Source organism: Helianthus annuus, chromosome 7 (genome assembly GCF_002127325.2).
Source record: "Helianthus annuus cultivar XRQ/B chromosome 7, HanXRQr2.0-SUNRISE, whole genome shotgun sequence".
Lineage (NCBI taxonomy): Eukaryota > Viridiplantae > Streptophyta > Magnoliopsida > Asterales > Asteraceae > Helianthus > Helianthus annuus.
In genome coordinates, this window is record NC_035439.2 from 70667434 (window position 1) to 70683796 (window position 16363).

A 16363-nucleotide genomic window follows, 5' to 3' on the forward strand; every position below is an offset into this window, starting at 1 on the left:
GTGCCTTCTAACAACTTGTTAGTTGTTTTATATAAATTAAAGTTTTTGTTGGCGGTTAAAAAAAATAATAATAATAATAAAAGAGGTACATTTAACCCATCTCCCATTTAAAAAAAATTGGAAAAAGTTAGCAAGCCAAGCAACTATGTGGCTAAAGAACCACGTGATTGTCCAAACTACATTCAATAAACCACGTGCTAAATATGTTCCAGAATTTGACCCAAAACAGAACCCGTTTATACGAAGCCCAAATCCACCTGTCAAAATTTCACACGTTAAATAAATTGGAATAGACACCAATCAAACCCACTCAAATATGCCATAAGTATAACCAAAATTGTGTTACGATGAGCATAAAAATCATTTTATTCAGAACGTCAAACTATCACTAAAATGGTAACACCTCCATCATTATATCTTTGTCTTAAAAACAACTTGCCCCTTTCTGTTTTCCTTTGTTCATGTTCTTCACCACACAGAAAAAGCACTTGGCAGCAACATTTATTCATGGATTACAACAATGCTAACCAGAGTTTATAACAGTCACACGAACAGGAAACAAGCAAAGTTAGGAACGGACATCCTTTCACGAAGCAGAAGCATATGCAGCGTCAGCAGACGAGGTGTCCATGTCATTTAAACCCAACTCCTCATTTTGTTCCCACGATCTCTCGTATTCTTCAACTGGATTTTTCACCACAACCAAACTCGTTAACAAAGATCACAAATTTGACTTCATATATGTTACAAAACTCGATTCAGATCCACAAAACCAAGAACCAAACCAAATTGGACCGGTACCAGCCCCATTAAGTTCAGTCTCGTTTCTAGACCTTTTTTTTAATCAGTTCTCAATTCACTCACTCGTGAGCTTCAGAAACCTTTATTTGATTTTATTTTCGATTATATGTAAATAGTAAGAGTAAAATATAGGATCAAATAAAGATGGAAGAAAGCTAGAAACTATTTGTGTTAACTGACGGTTCATAGTATTAATGACTTGAAATGACTTACAAGTTAACTGACGGTCATCTTTAATATCATCGGTAGCCGGTGCAATGAAAGAGTTTGCCAGAGCATCGTCTAAGATCAGCGTCCAAGGTTCTTCTATATTCAAAAGCTGCAGGCACAAATTTATTGTTTTAAAAAAACGACAGATCATTAAGGTAAGGAAAACAGAAAATCAATAACCATATAGTCAATCTCTCGGAGTTGAGGGTATACATGAACGTAATCTGAAAGATAAACAGTGTCATGTTGGACCTTCTAGGTTATTATAAAGTCAACCATCTAACAATAAAATTTTAAGCACGAGTTCATAAGATTTGTATGTTGTAAACGGGATTCTGATCGTGGTAAATCTTGAACACAGGATTACTATAATCTACATACCTTGACGAGTCTCGCCCTGAAGTCCAGCCATCTGCTTTTTCTATCCTCATCCAGACTATCTCCAAAAGTGAACCCGTGCACTCTCTCAAGACCTAAAATGTACAAAAACATATTTAACAAAGATAAATTAACTGTGGCATGTTCACAAACTGTTCACGGACGTGTTCATTCATCAAGGAAATGAACGTGTTCATGAACACTTACCAAACGCAAATGAACACAAACAACGTTTATGAATACACACAAACTTATATGTCTGTGGCAGAGGGATAAAAGCTTAAAATCAGGCTACAAATCCCCAAATTTCAAAAACATCTGGGACTATTTTGTAAAGTGGCTCAGGGACTGTTTCAAATCTTTCAAAGTCTGAGCAGGAATGCAGGATTATGCAAGTTTGGTTCCTCAAAAGTCTAGTAAATGACATCAGCAGAAGGGAAAACGAGGCATGAAAATAAACTCACTTTCACTGATTTTGGTGACCAAACCTTCCACAGTGGTCACAAGACCTCCCAATGTGCCACCAGCAAGCTCCAAATCGATCTCCGGGATTTTTACACTTGCAGTGTCTGACTGGTACATACCAAACCATTTCGAAACAAGAGACATGTTAAACATTCATGGAGAAAAATTACGATCCACTGGGTAATTCGTACCATGGGAAGGAAATAAATACCTTAATCACATCACGGCTTAAATCTTCAACATTTCGCACTACTAGTGTCACTTTCTTTCCTTTTGCAGGTATAGCACCACCTGCCTTTAACTGCAAGGAACCGGTCATTAAGCAACCTATGGAAGTAGTGGCCCAAAAATCAGCATACAAAGAAATGCTTACAAACCTCAGAATTTCTATAGCCACAAGCATCACATGTAGATGCCATCACGATCACCTCTTGGAAGTAAGGAATCTCTGTTCATAGTCAAGCCAAACAAAACTTTTCTTATTAAAGAAAAGAGAGAATAATGAATCATTTGCGCCCCCACATGAAAAAGGAGAGAAGAGAGGATACTGGTTACAAACATCCGAGTCTCACACCTAACAGCACAAGCACCACATGTCGATGGGAAAGTCATCACCTGCAAGATGACGTATATATTATTAATATACAATAATATTCCTTAATTAATATTTTGGAATGTTGGACATATGACATGTAGAAGATCATAGTACCTCTTCTGGTGCAGTATAGCGAAACAGGGCCTCTGCGAATTCTGCACTATTACCCTGAGCAATAGCTCGCCGTCCAGCAACGGCTCCAACTGATCCATGTGGTTCAGATGTTTGATTATTTGATGATGCATCATTTCCGTGTTCTCTCGTTTGTGATTGGTCAACAAGATATCCAAGCGCAGCTTGTTGCTCAGGGGTTCGCTCGTAAAAATCAATACTTAATGACGGATCTGGGGATGGAGCATACCTATTACACATCATAGTTGGCAATATCTTAACAACATACAACACGTGTTTCGTATTTGGTACAAAGGGAAAACGATAGAGCTGCTAAAATGAAAAGGAAGACAACAAAGATAGAAAGTTACGGGTTCTCTATAAAGCTGTTGCCAGCAGGATCGTCTAGTACGAAGGTAAAAGATGAAGCTCCTGTTGCACATGCTCTTAGTTTTCGTATGAACTCGTCTATAGCCTCGGCAGTTTGGGGATCAACTTTCTGAAAAGGTCCAAAAATCACTAAAGATTAGGTTATGAAAATGGTAGTTATAGTACACAACTATAATAATAAAAGAGCGAGTGACAATCATATAGGATCAACTGACAAACCTTTCTTTCATCTTGAAGTGCTTGTAATTCATCTGCGGCTCGGACCAGAATTCCTTCCACCTGAAACATATACATGACATGCCAGCAATGTCAACAGAAGTGACTTTTCTGTTGCAGAAAGAGTCGCAAGTGGTCAAATTGGAAAAAGAAGTTACCGTAGATAAAGATCCTCGTTGCGCCTCTGGAGGAATCTCAAAATCCAGTTGAGGTATCTACATATACAGTGAATAATGGTCAGTTAGGTTTGACACGCTTTTGAAGAGATAAACGTACATCTCAGAATCTTCATTTCATAGAAATAAGAATCTCGTTACTGAATAATAAACACTGGTTGGATGGAGTTTGATAAGCCATTATCACAAGGAGAGATTAAAGCTACAAACCTTAATTGTGGCAGTTTCGGATTTCACCACTTGTCGATCAAGCATCTGCATTAAAAAAAAAACGTATCTTTCAATGAAATGATATACACAAGGGATTTTGGTGATTGGCAAAGTTCATTTACTCAATACTATAAGCACTATTGGCAAGAATAGTTCTTACTGACTAACTAATTATTGTTACAAAAGTTGACACAAAAAGGTCTAAAAACCATGTGTAAGTGAAATTTTTTGCCCACTATCACAAACCAGCAACTCTACCAACCCAGAAAATACAATATCCTAACGAACTCCGGCCATAACAAGTAAACTTGCACTTGCAGTATTCTAGACTATAACAATACAACATAATAAATGAATAGTCTTGTGTTCTACAAGATTAAATCACTGGACAACAACCTTTTGATCACCTGCTGAGTATTCCAAGCGATAGCAAGAACCTTTGGGTTGTATTTCACCCGCAAACTGCACCTCGTTATTCCTTCAAAAAAAACAAGCTCACAATAAGACATGATGAAACCATATTTTAAAATCTACCGATAAAATCAATATTCACACACCTCTCGCCACAATGAGGACACTCGAATGCCGACAACAAAATCTGCAAACCAAATATTCAGCTTTCATTGTTCTGTAACAAATTTGTCAATAAACTGAATGCTCAACGATTTACCTTTCTAAAAAGATTTTTCATTTTTTTTGTGCATTTTTCTTATTTGTGCTTGTGTACCAGAAAAATTACAAATAAAATTTAGGGAAAATTACTAAAATAGTCAAAGTTGACCAAAAAAATTTAAAAATAGAGATGAAAAGCGTTCGTTTCATGGATTGTAATGGGATTGGAATTCGCGCAGGAATTAAAATTTGATTAGGAATTTAGGTGTTTTTTTTTACATAATGGAATGGAATGAAATCTTGGTCGATTCTCTTTCTTATGTTTTTGTTCAATTCCAATTCATTTATTTTGTTGAAACCAACAAAATAAGAAATGAAAACAACATTCCAATTCCATCAGGATCCATTCCATTCCGTGAAGCGAACGTTAGTCTTCACCAAAGTAATCACCCCTCATTTCCTCCTATAAGAAGCCGCCACATCAGCTCAGCAGGCGGCATTGTAAAAAGCACCAGCTAAGCCTGCTTTTTGGGTGAAATGTGCCGGTGCCAGGCTCATCCCGAGCTTTTGGTGATCACTTTGGTAGACGCTAGTTTTGAAATTTTTGGGACCATTTAAGTAATTTTACTTTGGTAATTTGATGTAATTTTTTGGCTCATGTTTGACAATTTAAGTAATTTTACTTTGGTAAACCCTAAATTCCATGTGAAAAAAGTTTGACTTAGGGGCTGTTTGTTTACCTCTTAATGAGGCTCTTAATGGTTCAGACCTCTTACTGGTTCAATACTTAATGGTTCAGACTGTTTGTTTCACGAGCAGATGTCTGAATGGTTCAGACATTTGCCTCTCTGAATGGTTAAGATTTATACAGAGAGTCTGAATGGATAAGACCTCTAATCTACATTTGCCCCGGAACGGTTAAGCATTATACAGGCTCTTAATGGTTCAGACCTGTTCAGCACTTAACAATGTTGCCAAACAGCCCCTTAGTAAGTTTCCTGGTGTTTCTGTTTTTTTTTTTTTTTTCAGAAAATGATAGAAAAACTAAACTAGATTATGAATTCTAGCCCGTGAACAAAGAAAAGTGGGTACAATAGGCTAACATAACACACATGATAACGATCCAATATGTTTATAACAAAGTGTTTAATTTACCTTTCTAAAGTGCGGAATCAACGTTAACATAAATCTCGTTGTCCCCTGTCACGCAATGCGACACAATTATTATCAGAACGAAACAATTTTGAGTGTAATAAATAATGAAGTGACTTACATTTTCACCACATCGCATGCAGAGGCTCTCAACCTGGTACACAGGTGCGTCATCATCATCGGTTGAAACAGCTTCAACAACAGACCTAACGTCCATTACTCTTGGATTTTGTGATACACAATTTGCTATCGATCGATCTTGCAATTTGATCACATGAAATCTAGGTTTTGTGGAGTTTAAAACGGTTGGATGGAGGAAGGTCGGGTGAACTCTAGAACAAGCAGGAAGGTTGCAGAAGGCGAGATATGATGAAATAAAATAAAATTGTCACAAAAGAGAATCTATACAACTTTTTTAAAACATCTATAAGAAGGTTATCACAGGGACGGTAAAAAAGCCAAGCATGATGGGTCTATTCGAAATTCGAAACATACAGGTCGGGTATATCCGAAGTCTAATGGGTATGGGCTTAAGAAGGGAAAAAATTTGGATACGGGTACGGGTATGGGATTTAGTGATACCCGGCCCGATATTTGTAAAGATTGATAAAACGAAATTCTTGATTGATTATCCCCAAATGAAAGAAACCCTAATTATATATAGACGAAACTAACTAACCGACTGATTAACTAACTAACAAACTATTAACAGAATAAATATAAAAGGGTAAAATAGTAATTTGACTTTATCAAGTCAACATCCCCCCTCAAGTTGGTGGTATAACAACACCCAACTTGGACAAAATTTCTCGATGTTGTGGAACAACTAAGCTTTTCGTAAAGATGTCAGCAAGTTGGTCGTTTGTACGAGTATGCGTCAAAGAAATAAGACTGTCATGAAGTTTCTCACGAACAAAATGACAGTCAAGCTCTATATGTTTCGTTCGTTCATGGAACACGGGATTCTTAGCAATAAAGATCGCAGCTTGATTATCACATTTTAAGGGAATAGGAGTGACATCCGGAACCTGTAACTCATGTAGTAACCAAGTTGACCACGCCAATTCAGCAGTGACTCGTCGCATTGATCGATATTCAACTTCAGTTGAACTCAATGCCACAGTGGGTTGCTTTTTTGATTTCCATGAAATTGGGGAACCTCCAAAAGTAACAAAATACCCGCTAACAGATCTTCTAGTGTTAGGACAAGAAGCCCAGTCAGAATCACAGTAAGCCTGAAGATCAAATGAATTTGACTTATTGAAAAATAACCCTTGTGTAATAGTTCCCTTGACATATGACAATGTGTGTAAGGCTGCAGACCAGTGAGGCAAACGAGGATCTTGCATAAATTAGCTAAAAAAAATTGGACTGCAAATGAAAGATCCGACCTTGTATGTGTGAGATAATTCAACTTGCCTATAAGTTGTCTTTATTTCAAAGGATCAGGAAGAGAATCACCATCTTTTAACTTCAATTGTAAATGAGACGTTAGAGTATGGACCCATTCGGATGAGTATGAACCTCTATGCCAATATAAGCCCATTCGGATGAGTACGAACCTCTATGCCAAGAAAATAATTCAAAGAACCCAAATCTTTTATTTGAAAAACATCATGCAGAAAAGCTTTAAGAGCAGTGATCTCCTCAAGATTATTTCCTGTTACCAAAATATCATCCACATATACTGTTGCATGAACAGTGGAAGATCCCACAGAATTGGTAAATAAAGAATAATTATTGGTAGATCGCACATAACCTTTTGATTTTAAGACAGTTGAAAGTTTTCCATACCATTGCCTAGAGGCTTGTTTTAAGCCATATAGTGATTTTTGAAGTTTAAGAACTTGATTAGATGGTAAAGACATACTAGGAGGAGGAGACATATAAATTTCTTCATCTAAATCACCGTGGAGAAAGGAATTGTTTACATGAAGCTGAAATAGTGGCCATTTCAATTTAGTTGCAGTGGCAATGAGAGATCTAATTGTAGTCATCTTAACTACTGGAGAAAATGTCTCATTATAATCAATGCCATGTTTCTGAGTGTCTCCCCTAACAACCAAACGGGCCTTGCGTCTTTCAATGGTCCCGTTAGCATGATACTTGATCTTATAAACCCATTTATGCTTAATTGGTTTCTTTCCAGGAGGAAGATCAACTATAGACCAAGTGTTATTATTTTGAAGGGTAGTAAATTCCTTATCCATAGCTTCCTGCCAAGCAGGAAATTGTGCAGCTTGTTTGTATGAAGTAGGCTCGTGCAGAATATCAAGATGATGAGCAATAAGCTGACTTGATTTAGAGAGATCAACAGAAATAGTAGAAGCAGTGGCCAAACATTCATTGGTGATAGTATGAAAACAATGAAGATGTGAATCAGAAGTATGAACACGATTTCATACATAATCATGCAAATATGATGGAGGATTAGAAGATCTTGTGGACCTTCTAACAGGAGGAGGAGAAGGCGGATTAAGAGGATTAGGAGGAGGAGAATCTGATGGAAGAGAATCAGGAATTGAAGAAGGTGAATCATCAAAGAAGGAATTGAAATGTTCAATTGGAATTAAAGGAAAAATTGAAGAATTGTTAGGATTCTGCAAAGAAGGAAACAAGTGTTCAAAAAATACCACATCTCTAGAGACGAATGTAGTATGAGTATCTAGGTTATACAATTTGTAACCTTTCTTTGTAATAGGGTACGCAATGGATAAGCAAGGTGTAGCTAGAGGTTGAAACTTGTCTCTTCCTTGTTTAACAGTTGAAGCATAACATAAACATCCAAAGGCTTTAAGATGTGAATATGAAGGAGGCTTTTGTGTTAAATCTTCAAAGGAGTTTCGATATCAAGTAAAGGTGTGGGATAACGATTGAGTAAATGAGTAGAAGTTAAAACACAATCTCCCCATAATTTTAAAGGAAGATTAGATTGAAACAATAAAGCCCTTGAAGTTTCCAAAAGGTGTTTATGTTTTCTCTCAACCACCCCATTCTGTTGATGAGCATGAGGGCAAATGGTTTGATGAACAATGCCTTTAGATCTTAGATAAGAAGCATGTTCTGTACTACTGCCCAATTCAAATGCATTATCTGATCTTATGCATTTTACTTTGATAGTAAATTGTGTTTCAACCATTTCAATGAAGGCTTGCAAAACAGCAAAAGCATTGCCTTTAGTTGCGAGTAAATGGGTCCAAGTAGTTCGACTAAAATCATCCACTATTGTCAAAAAATATTTGTAGCCGTTATAAGTGGATGTTTTATATGGTCCCAAAACATCAATATGCAACAAATCATAAATAGCATTAGTAGAACGTGTGCTAGTGGGAAAAGGCAAACATTGTTGCCTAGCCTTAGGACAAATTGAACAATGATCAAGAACAGACATTTTTATTAGAAATGACATCTAAGGTTGGTAAAAGTCCAAGCCTATGATGCCATATAGTATTCGAAACAGTAGAATTACAAGTAGAAGTGGTAAACAAAGAAGTGTTGAAACAATTGAAAGAAGGATTGCTTGCTTTGACAATGTAGAGCTTATCTAGGAGATCACCAAGAACTAGTGGCCTCTTCATTGATGGGACCTGCAACAAGAAATTTTTATTAGAAAAGTAAACATTGACCTGATTATCATGACACAGTTTAGAAACAGAAAGCAGGTTATGCTTGAATTCAGGAACAAAAAGAACATTATGAAGAATCAGATTAGAATGAAGTATAACAGTTCCAACTTGATGAACTGATATAACATGACCATTAGGAAGACCAATCAAAAAAGGAGATGAAATGTAGTGAAGATTAGAAAACAAATTTGGATCATTGCACATGTGATCACTAGCTCTAGTGTCAATGATCCACTTTGTATGAACATTAGTGGAATTACAGGCCATAATACCTGCAAAATTATCAACATGAATTGAAGAAGTAGGCTGTGATTGAGTATCTTTTGCTAAATTGTGTTGCTGCAACAGTTCCATCAACTCATTGTATTGTGTGACTGAGATAGAGGATGAACCATTTGAAGATTCATGAGAAGTGTTATTAGCAAAAGGATTTGTTGAATGTTGAAAAGGCAAGTCAGATTCAAGTTCCACATTGTTAGCAGTTCCACGCTTTGACTTTGTGAATTTGAAATCTTTGGGAAAGCCAATGATTCTGTAACATTTACTTAAATGATGTCCAGATTTCTTGCAATGAGAACAGACTTGCACCTTCTTATTATCATTATTCCCAAAAGAAGGATGAGTATTAACATTCATAGATGCAGATTCAGAAGAAAAGGGAGATAAAGAATGAATCTCCCTTTGTTTCTCATCTTGAACAACAAGAGCATAAGCTTGACTAATAGTAGGTAACGGTTTCATCATAAGAATGTTACCTCTAACCGTCTCATAACAGGGGCTTAGACCCATCAAGAACTGCATAAGACGTTGATCTTCATCTCTCTTAGCCAGAAGATGAGCAGTACCACATGTGCATATTGGAATGGTGTTAATTGACATTAATTCATCCCAAACAGTCTCGAGTCTTGTAAAATAGGAAGCAATGTCAGAATTACCTTGAACAAGATCAGTTAGGCTCCTTTGTAATTGATAATACTTGGCACCATTGTCTTGGCCATATCGATCGTTGAGTTCAAGCCATAGTTGTCGAGCAGACGCAACATAAAGAACACTGCCACTGATTTCTCCAGATAATGTGTTTAAAATCCAAGAAATCACCATGTCATTACACCGATTCCAGAGAGGAACTTGAGAAGAATCAATAGGAGAAGCAAATTCACCATTGTCGAACACCAATTTGTTCTTCGTAGATAGAGCGATTGTCATGGCACGTTTCCACGCACTAAATCCTGAGCCATCAAACGGTTTGGAAACAAGAAGCATCCCAGGATGATCAGAAGGATGTCAGAACAGAGGATTGGAGGAATTGATCGCATTAGAAGACAGAATCGATTCAGGCATGATGAATATCAGAACGAATTGAACGAAGAAATCACGAATTGGATTGATGAATTGAATGAAAACTGAAGAAACGAACGCGGAAACGAAGATCAGAATCGAATCAGGATGATACCATGTAAAGATTGATAAAATGAAATTCTTGATTGATTATCCCTAAATGAAACAAACCCTAATTATATACAAACGAAAACTAACTAACCGACTGATTAACTAACTAACAAACTATTAACATAATAAATATAAAAGGGTAAAATAGTAATTTGACTTTATCAACTCAACAATATTCGGCCCATTTACCCGAATAATACTCGAAAGTATTATAATATAAATTTCCATATATATGAACTTAGTGCATGCACTTATTACCTTCTCTATAGTACTAGGGTCTAGTATTCTCTTTACCAGTAGTCATCTCTTCAAAATTATATTAGATATGGAAGTTAGTACTTCATATGGATATGGAAGTACTAGCTTATTTTTAAGCACATTTGTCCCAACGGGTATTTTTAAGAAATTAACGGGTATACCCGATACCCGCGGGTATGCTCGATACCAGACGAGTAATTACCTGACAAATACCCGACGGGAACGGGCCGGGTATGGGACAAAGAATTACAGCCGGGTATGGGCCTGGGATTACCAATACCCGGCCCAAACACGGCCCATTGCCATTCCTATATCACACTCCTCAATATAGAAAGTCTCATTTTGTCCCACTCTGACCAGACTATGTTATCTAAACTGGGTTCATGCTGGCTTCAGAGTTTGCCTTTTCTTGGGCGTTCCCCTGGGAAACCACACCGTCAGCTGCCACTTGACAGTCGTTGTGCAACCACAAGAGCAGAACTCTCTGGCATAACACATGATGGGACGAAAACCCGATTGGGCTCGAGAATCGAACTAACAACCTCACAAGTAGGAATTGCCTATATCCACCCCAAATGACACAAGTAGGAATTGAACTTGAGTTTCCATTGGAAAACCCAAGTCTCCTACCACTAGTAGGAATCGAACTAACAAGGCTTAGTTCAACTCCTTCATTCCCTATATCAATCCCACATGACACAAGTAGGAATTGAACTTGAGTCTCTATTGGAAAACCAAGTCTCCTACCACTAGAACACAAGTGGAGAGATAATTACCAAACATATACTTACAATTACACAAGTGATATTATTATTACGGAACACAACCTATTAAGCATAATATACATAATTAAGCATGATTTATGTACAACACATCAATCTTAGAAAAGTCAATATTAATATTTTGTTTACTTAAGTTAAAGAGAATAAAATACACAATTTTTTAGTCATTGTTTTTTTTTTTAAATCTCAAACTTTTTTATTACTAATTATAAAAAATTTAAAAGATACTACAAATAATTGAATACATGTAAAATAAATAACAGAAAATGATAAAAATAAATATAGTGGTGACATGTGATATATATGACATTTGAAATAACTTATTATTAGAATAAGGATTTATTATTAGAATAAGGATGATAGATATAAAAAATAATTAGAACTAGTATTAAGTACCCCGCGTTACGGCGGGGGAGCAAAACCATGTCAAATAACACCAATGCCACATCACCATCAACATTCACCAACAATGAAGTTGCGACGTGTTAATGCGAAGAGATTAGACCGAAGCGTAAAACATAGAAAATAATAACTAAGTTGATCTAGGACCCACACGGTACAACATACTTGTCAAACAGGAAAAATAAATGACATAAAAACGTTGAACTACACACGCACGTTGCGTCGTGTTAACTCGCAGAATTTAGAACGGAGTTTAAAAACGTTGAACCACACACACACGTTGCGCTGTATTAACTCGAAAAATTTAGAAAAAAACGTAAAACGAAAAATTTGTGAAAGATGAAAAGTATAGGTGATCAAAGTTGAAGGTAAAAAAGTTGTGAGTTTAAATTACAAAAGATGAAAAGTTTTGGGTTAAAAGTAAAAAAAAAGCAAATAATTTAGGTTAAAAGTAATTTATCAAATACTTGTGAATTAAAAGTAAAAAAATCAATTTTTTTTGAAAAACCCTCTAAGCATTAAGTACAACACTAATATGCATAAAAGTGTTGATAATTTATAGTGTTTAAATTTAAATGTTTAAATGTTTAAATTAAATTTAAATTTAAATTAAATATGGATGAGAGATATAAAAAATAATAATTCTCTTGTAAGTTGTTTGTGCTATTTAACTACTAGGTTAGAACCCCGTGTATTACACGGGTTGAATAAAAGTAATTTATATACTAAGTAATAAAAAATGTTATATCTTAAAAAAAACATATGTATTACAGAGTTGAATTTACCCGTATATTACATGGATAAATAAATATAATGTAATTGGTTAAAACATGTAGTCATCATAATATAAACATAAAAATTAGACTTTGATATACTATTTGCTTATTATAACATTTTATTTTATTTTTTATTTATTCTAAGGTTAAATTGTTAAATAAATTTGAATGCCAAATGAATTATCATTAAACGTCAAGTTAATTATGAACGTCTAACTCTAGTTTTATATATGTTTGATACGAAATGTCAAGTTAATTAAGAACGTCTAACTCTAGTTTTATATTATGTATATTATTTTGTTATATGTGATTATTTATGTATTTTATTGTTACTTGTATTTTCATTTATAGTTTTAATTAAGAAAAAGATTATTTATGCTTATTTTGTTATTACTTAAATATGTTCAATTATAATTTTAATTTAAAAAATAAGGTTATTTATGCTTATTTTGTGGTTACTTAAATACGGTTCTTGCAACATAGTATTAGTTTTAGTATTGTGTAATAAAGCAAAGGCATGAGAAATTATAAATAAAAAACAAAAGGGTAAAAGAATACAAGAAGGTGAGGATGCATATAATAATTTAAATTATTATTATGTGATAAGAAAGAGTGAAATAAAAAAAATGTGATTCTATTTATTTTCTTCTAAATCAACAACTAAAACAGGGAATTATTTTTTTTATTCTTAATTAAGTTGAACCATTATCATTGGTCCAATTCAATCTAACATTAAATCAAAATTACCTACTATTATAAAATTAGGATATAATATCCGAAATTTTAATCATAATACCCAATATTTATTAGTGATAATTGATTTATTAAATTTGGTATATTAATAATAAATTTGTTTGACTAAATAGATTCTTGGATTAAAGGTGGGTGTATATACGATTTAGGTTATGTTTGTTTTTGCTTAAAGTGTCTTCAAAGGGCTTATGTATGCGGGCGGGCAGACATAAGTGGTTAAAGACTGTTTGTTTTTTAAAAAAAAGAAGACCTGAAAGGGGTCTTTATTTGCTTAAAAAAAAGCTATGGAATATTGCTTCAAGATCTTCACACACATCTTCACACACCACCAACCCTTCTTCTTCTTCTTCCTGCCACCACCACCACCTCCACCACCACCACCTCCGCCACCACCACCTCCGCCACCACCACCGCGGAGAGAGAGAGAGATATGTTAGAGAGAGAGAGCTGAGAGAGAGAGAGAGAGAGCTGTGAGGGAGAGAGACCGTAGAGAGAGATAGATCTGTGAGAGAGAGAGAGAGCTGTGAGAGAGAGAGAGCTGTGAGAGAGAGAGAGAGGTGGTTCCGTGACGGTGGTTCCGATCTATTGCTCGTTTGTAGTCTGCGAACGATGACGGTCTAGGGTTTGTTACAGGGGGCTAGGGTTTGAACGATGACGGCAGGAGACAGAGAGAGAGAGAGAGAGAACGATGAGAACGATGACGGCGGTGGTTCGATCTGACGGCGGTGGTGGTGGTTTCGCGGCAGGAGACAGGGGGTTAGGGTTTGCGGTGGGTTCTTGGAGTGGGGGCTAGGGTTTGCGGTGGTTGTTGGTTGTGGTGGTGGCAGGTGGACGGTGGAGGAGTGGTGGCGGACGATTGTGATGGTGGTGGTGAAGGTGGTGGTGGTTGTAGAGAGAGAGAGAGTGTGTTTGTAGAGAGAGAGAGAGCAGAGAAAACTCTTGTGTGTGTTGTGTGTGTGTGAAGTTGTTTTTGAAGAAAAAAAAACAAACCCTCTTCTCCTTGTAGACTGCAGACATTTGGGCAACATCTTCTCTTGCAGATGCCTGTAGACAGGGGCGAAGGTTTGTTGGTGCCCGGGGGTGCACCCGCCCACCCCAATATTTTGGTTGGAAGTGTATAGGTTCCGGTTTTTCGTCCAGAAATTTTAAAAATTATATAGGATCGCCTCCCCCCAATTATTTTTCCTAAATATTTATCCAGTATATAAATTAAAGTAAAGTTTGTTACCACTTTGTATATAAGTGATAGGTAGTTCTGTAAATATATTTTAACTCCTATTTATTTAACCCTAGGTTACCCACCACACAATAAACTTAATCACAAATTTTTATGTCTAAAAACGGGTCCTTTGAATGAATGAAATTTTTTAGTTTTATTTGGAACTATTATTATTTGACTTGACCCGAATCGATAGCCGACCCGACCCGAAACATAACGATAGGAAAAAGAATTTGGGTCCCATCACTTTACGCCCCCTCAAAACTTTTGGTCAAGCTCCGCCACTGCCTGCAGATGTGGTCCGCAGACTACAGACATTTTACATCTGAAAAAACAAACAGCACCTTAGCCACATTTACATGTGTAAACATATAGTTGATAAATATTTGCCTATTAAAAAAATCATTATATGAGTTAAGAGTTTATCTATAATTAATTAGAAGAGATTAAACTAAAATTATAATTATCTATAAGAGACGGCCTAATATGATGACAAGTGTCCCTAAAGTGGTTTCTTTTATTATATAGTATAGATGTGTAAGCATCTTTGCTCTCCGTACAAATAATGACTAAGTATGGGTAATTATTCCATATATAAATAAGCAAACTTTTTGTGCATAAGCACTTGTAACATGTGCTTTAAGAGTTTTCAAAAAAAAAAAAATTTGATTTTTTAATTTTAACCCAAAGGTTTTTACCTTTTGCAATTTTAACCCTATAAAATTTGTTTTTTTAACTTTAACTCAAAACTTTTTCATTATTTGCAATTTACCTTCATAACTTTTGTCAATTATACTTTTCATCTTTGCTTTAACGTTTTTACGTTTCGTTACGTATAGTTCTAAATTTTTCGAGTTAATACGACGCAACGTACGAGTGTGGTTCCATATATAAATAATAGTTCCATATATAAATAAGCAAACTTTTTGTGCATAAGCACTTGTAACATGTGCTTTAAGAGTTTTCAAAAAAAAAAAAAAATTTTGATTTTTTAATTTTAACCCAAAGGTTTTTACCTTTTGCAATTTTAACCCTACAAAATTTGTTTTTTTAACTTTAACTCAAAACTTTTTCTTTATTTGCAATTTACCTTCATAACTTTTGTCAATTATACTTTTCATCTTTGCTTTAACGTTTTTACGTTTCGTTACGTATAGTTCTAAATTTTTCGAGTTAATACGACGCAACGTACGAGTGTGGTTCAACTTTTTATGTTTTGTTTCAAATTTTGCAAGTTAACACGGCGCAACGTGCATGTTTGGTTCAACGTTTTTACATCTATTTTTTCATGTTTGACAGATTCGTCGCAACACGCAAATTCTAGGTCGAGTCAGTATTGGTAGTCGATGACGGTTGTGTGACATTAGTACTATTTGACATTGTTTTACGCTCCGCCGCAACACGGGGTGTGCTTTGGGGTTTTCCAAAGAAAAAATGGTTATGCATATTGTTGTCGTAACCTTGGCTTTCGGGGTTTTCAAAAAAAAAAAATGATTTTTGTTTACTTTTCACCAAAAGTATTTCATAAATTACTTTTAACCCAAAACTATTTGTTTTTTTTTTACTTTTAACCCGAAACTTTTTATCTTTTGCAATCTATTCTCACAACTTTTTTTACTTTCAACTTTGATCCTTTATAGTTTTCATTTTTCATAAATTTTCCGCTTTATGCTTGGTTCTAAATTTTGTGACTTAACGCATCGACGTGCGTCTTTGGTTTAACGTTTTTACGTTTCGTTCTAAATTTTGCGAGTTAACATGACGCAACGTGCGTGTATGGGT

At 35.4% G+C, this 16363-nt stretch overlaps 1 protein-coding gene across 2 annotated transcripts; it reads right to left on the reverse strand.

Annotated features, from left to right (window-relative positions):
• Positions 1–348: 348 nt before the first annotated feature.
• Positions 349–5722, reverse strand: LOC110867875 (zinc finger protein ZPR1). Of its 2 annotated transcripts, XM_022116928.2 has the most exons (16): positions 5438–5722; positions 5320–5364; positions 4110–4150; positions 3949–4030; positions 3553–3597; positions 3325–3381; positions 3170–3229; positions 2932–3059; positions 2564–2810; positions 2403–2469; positions 2232–2302; positions 2066–2155; positions 1854–1962; positions 1393–1484; positions 1015–1120; positions 349–684 (listed from the first exon to the last, which is right to left on the reverse strand). In XM_022116928.2, exons 1-16 carry the CDS (start codon positions 5531–5533, stop codon positions 587–589), a joined length of 1434 nt encoding a protein of 477 aa, XP_021972620.1. In that variant the 5' UTR covers positions 5534–5722; the 3' UTR covers positions 349–586. The 2 variants fall into 2 exon arrangements, with proteins under 2 accessions (XP_021972620.1, XP_021972621.1); XM_022116929.2 differs by lacking the exons at positions 5320–5364; positions 5438–5722 and adding an exon at positions 4223–4258.
• Between the last annotated feature and the right edge of the window lie 10641 nt (positions 5723–16363).

Bases quoted from the DNA above. Each gene is read 5' to 3' on its own strand.
- LOC110867875 (XM_022116928.2), bottom strand. From the start codon at position 5,533: ATGGACGTTAGGTCTGTTGTTGAAGCTGTTTCAACCGATGATGATGAC. The intron at 4,151-5,319 runs GTAAATTAAACA...TTTGGTTTGCAG, and splicing joins TGATTCCGCACTTTAGAAAG to ATTTTGTTGTCGGCATTCGA. The intron at 2,303-2,402 runs GTATCCTCTCTT...GACTATGAACAG, and splicing joins GACTCGGATGTTTGTAACCA to AGATTCCTTACTTCCAAGAG.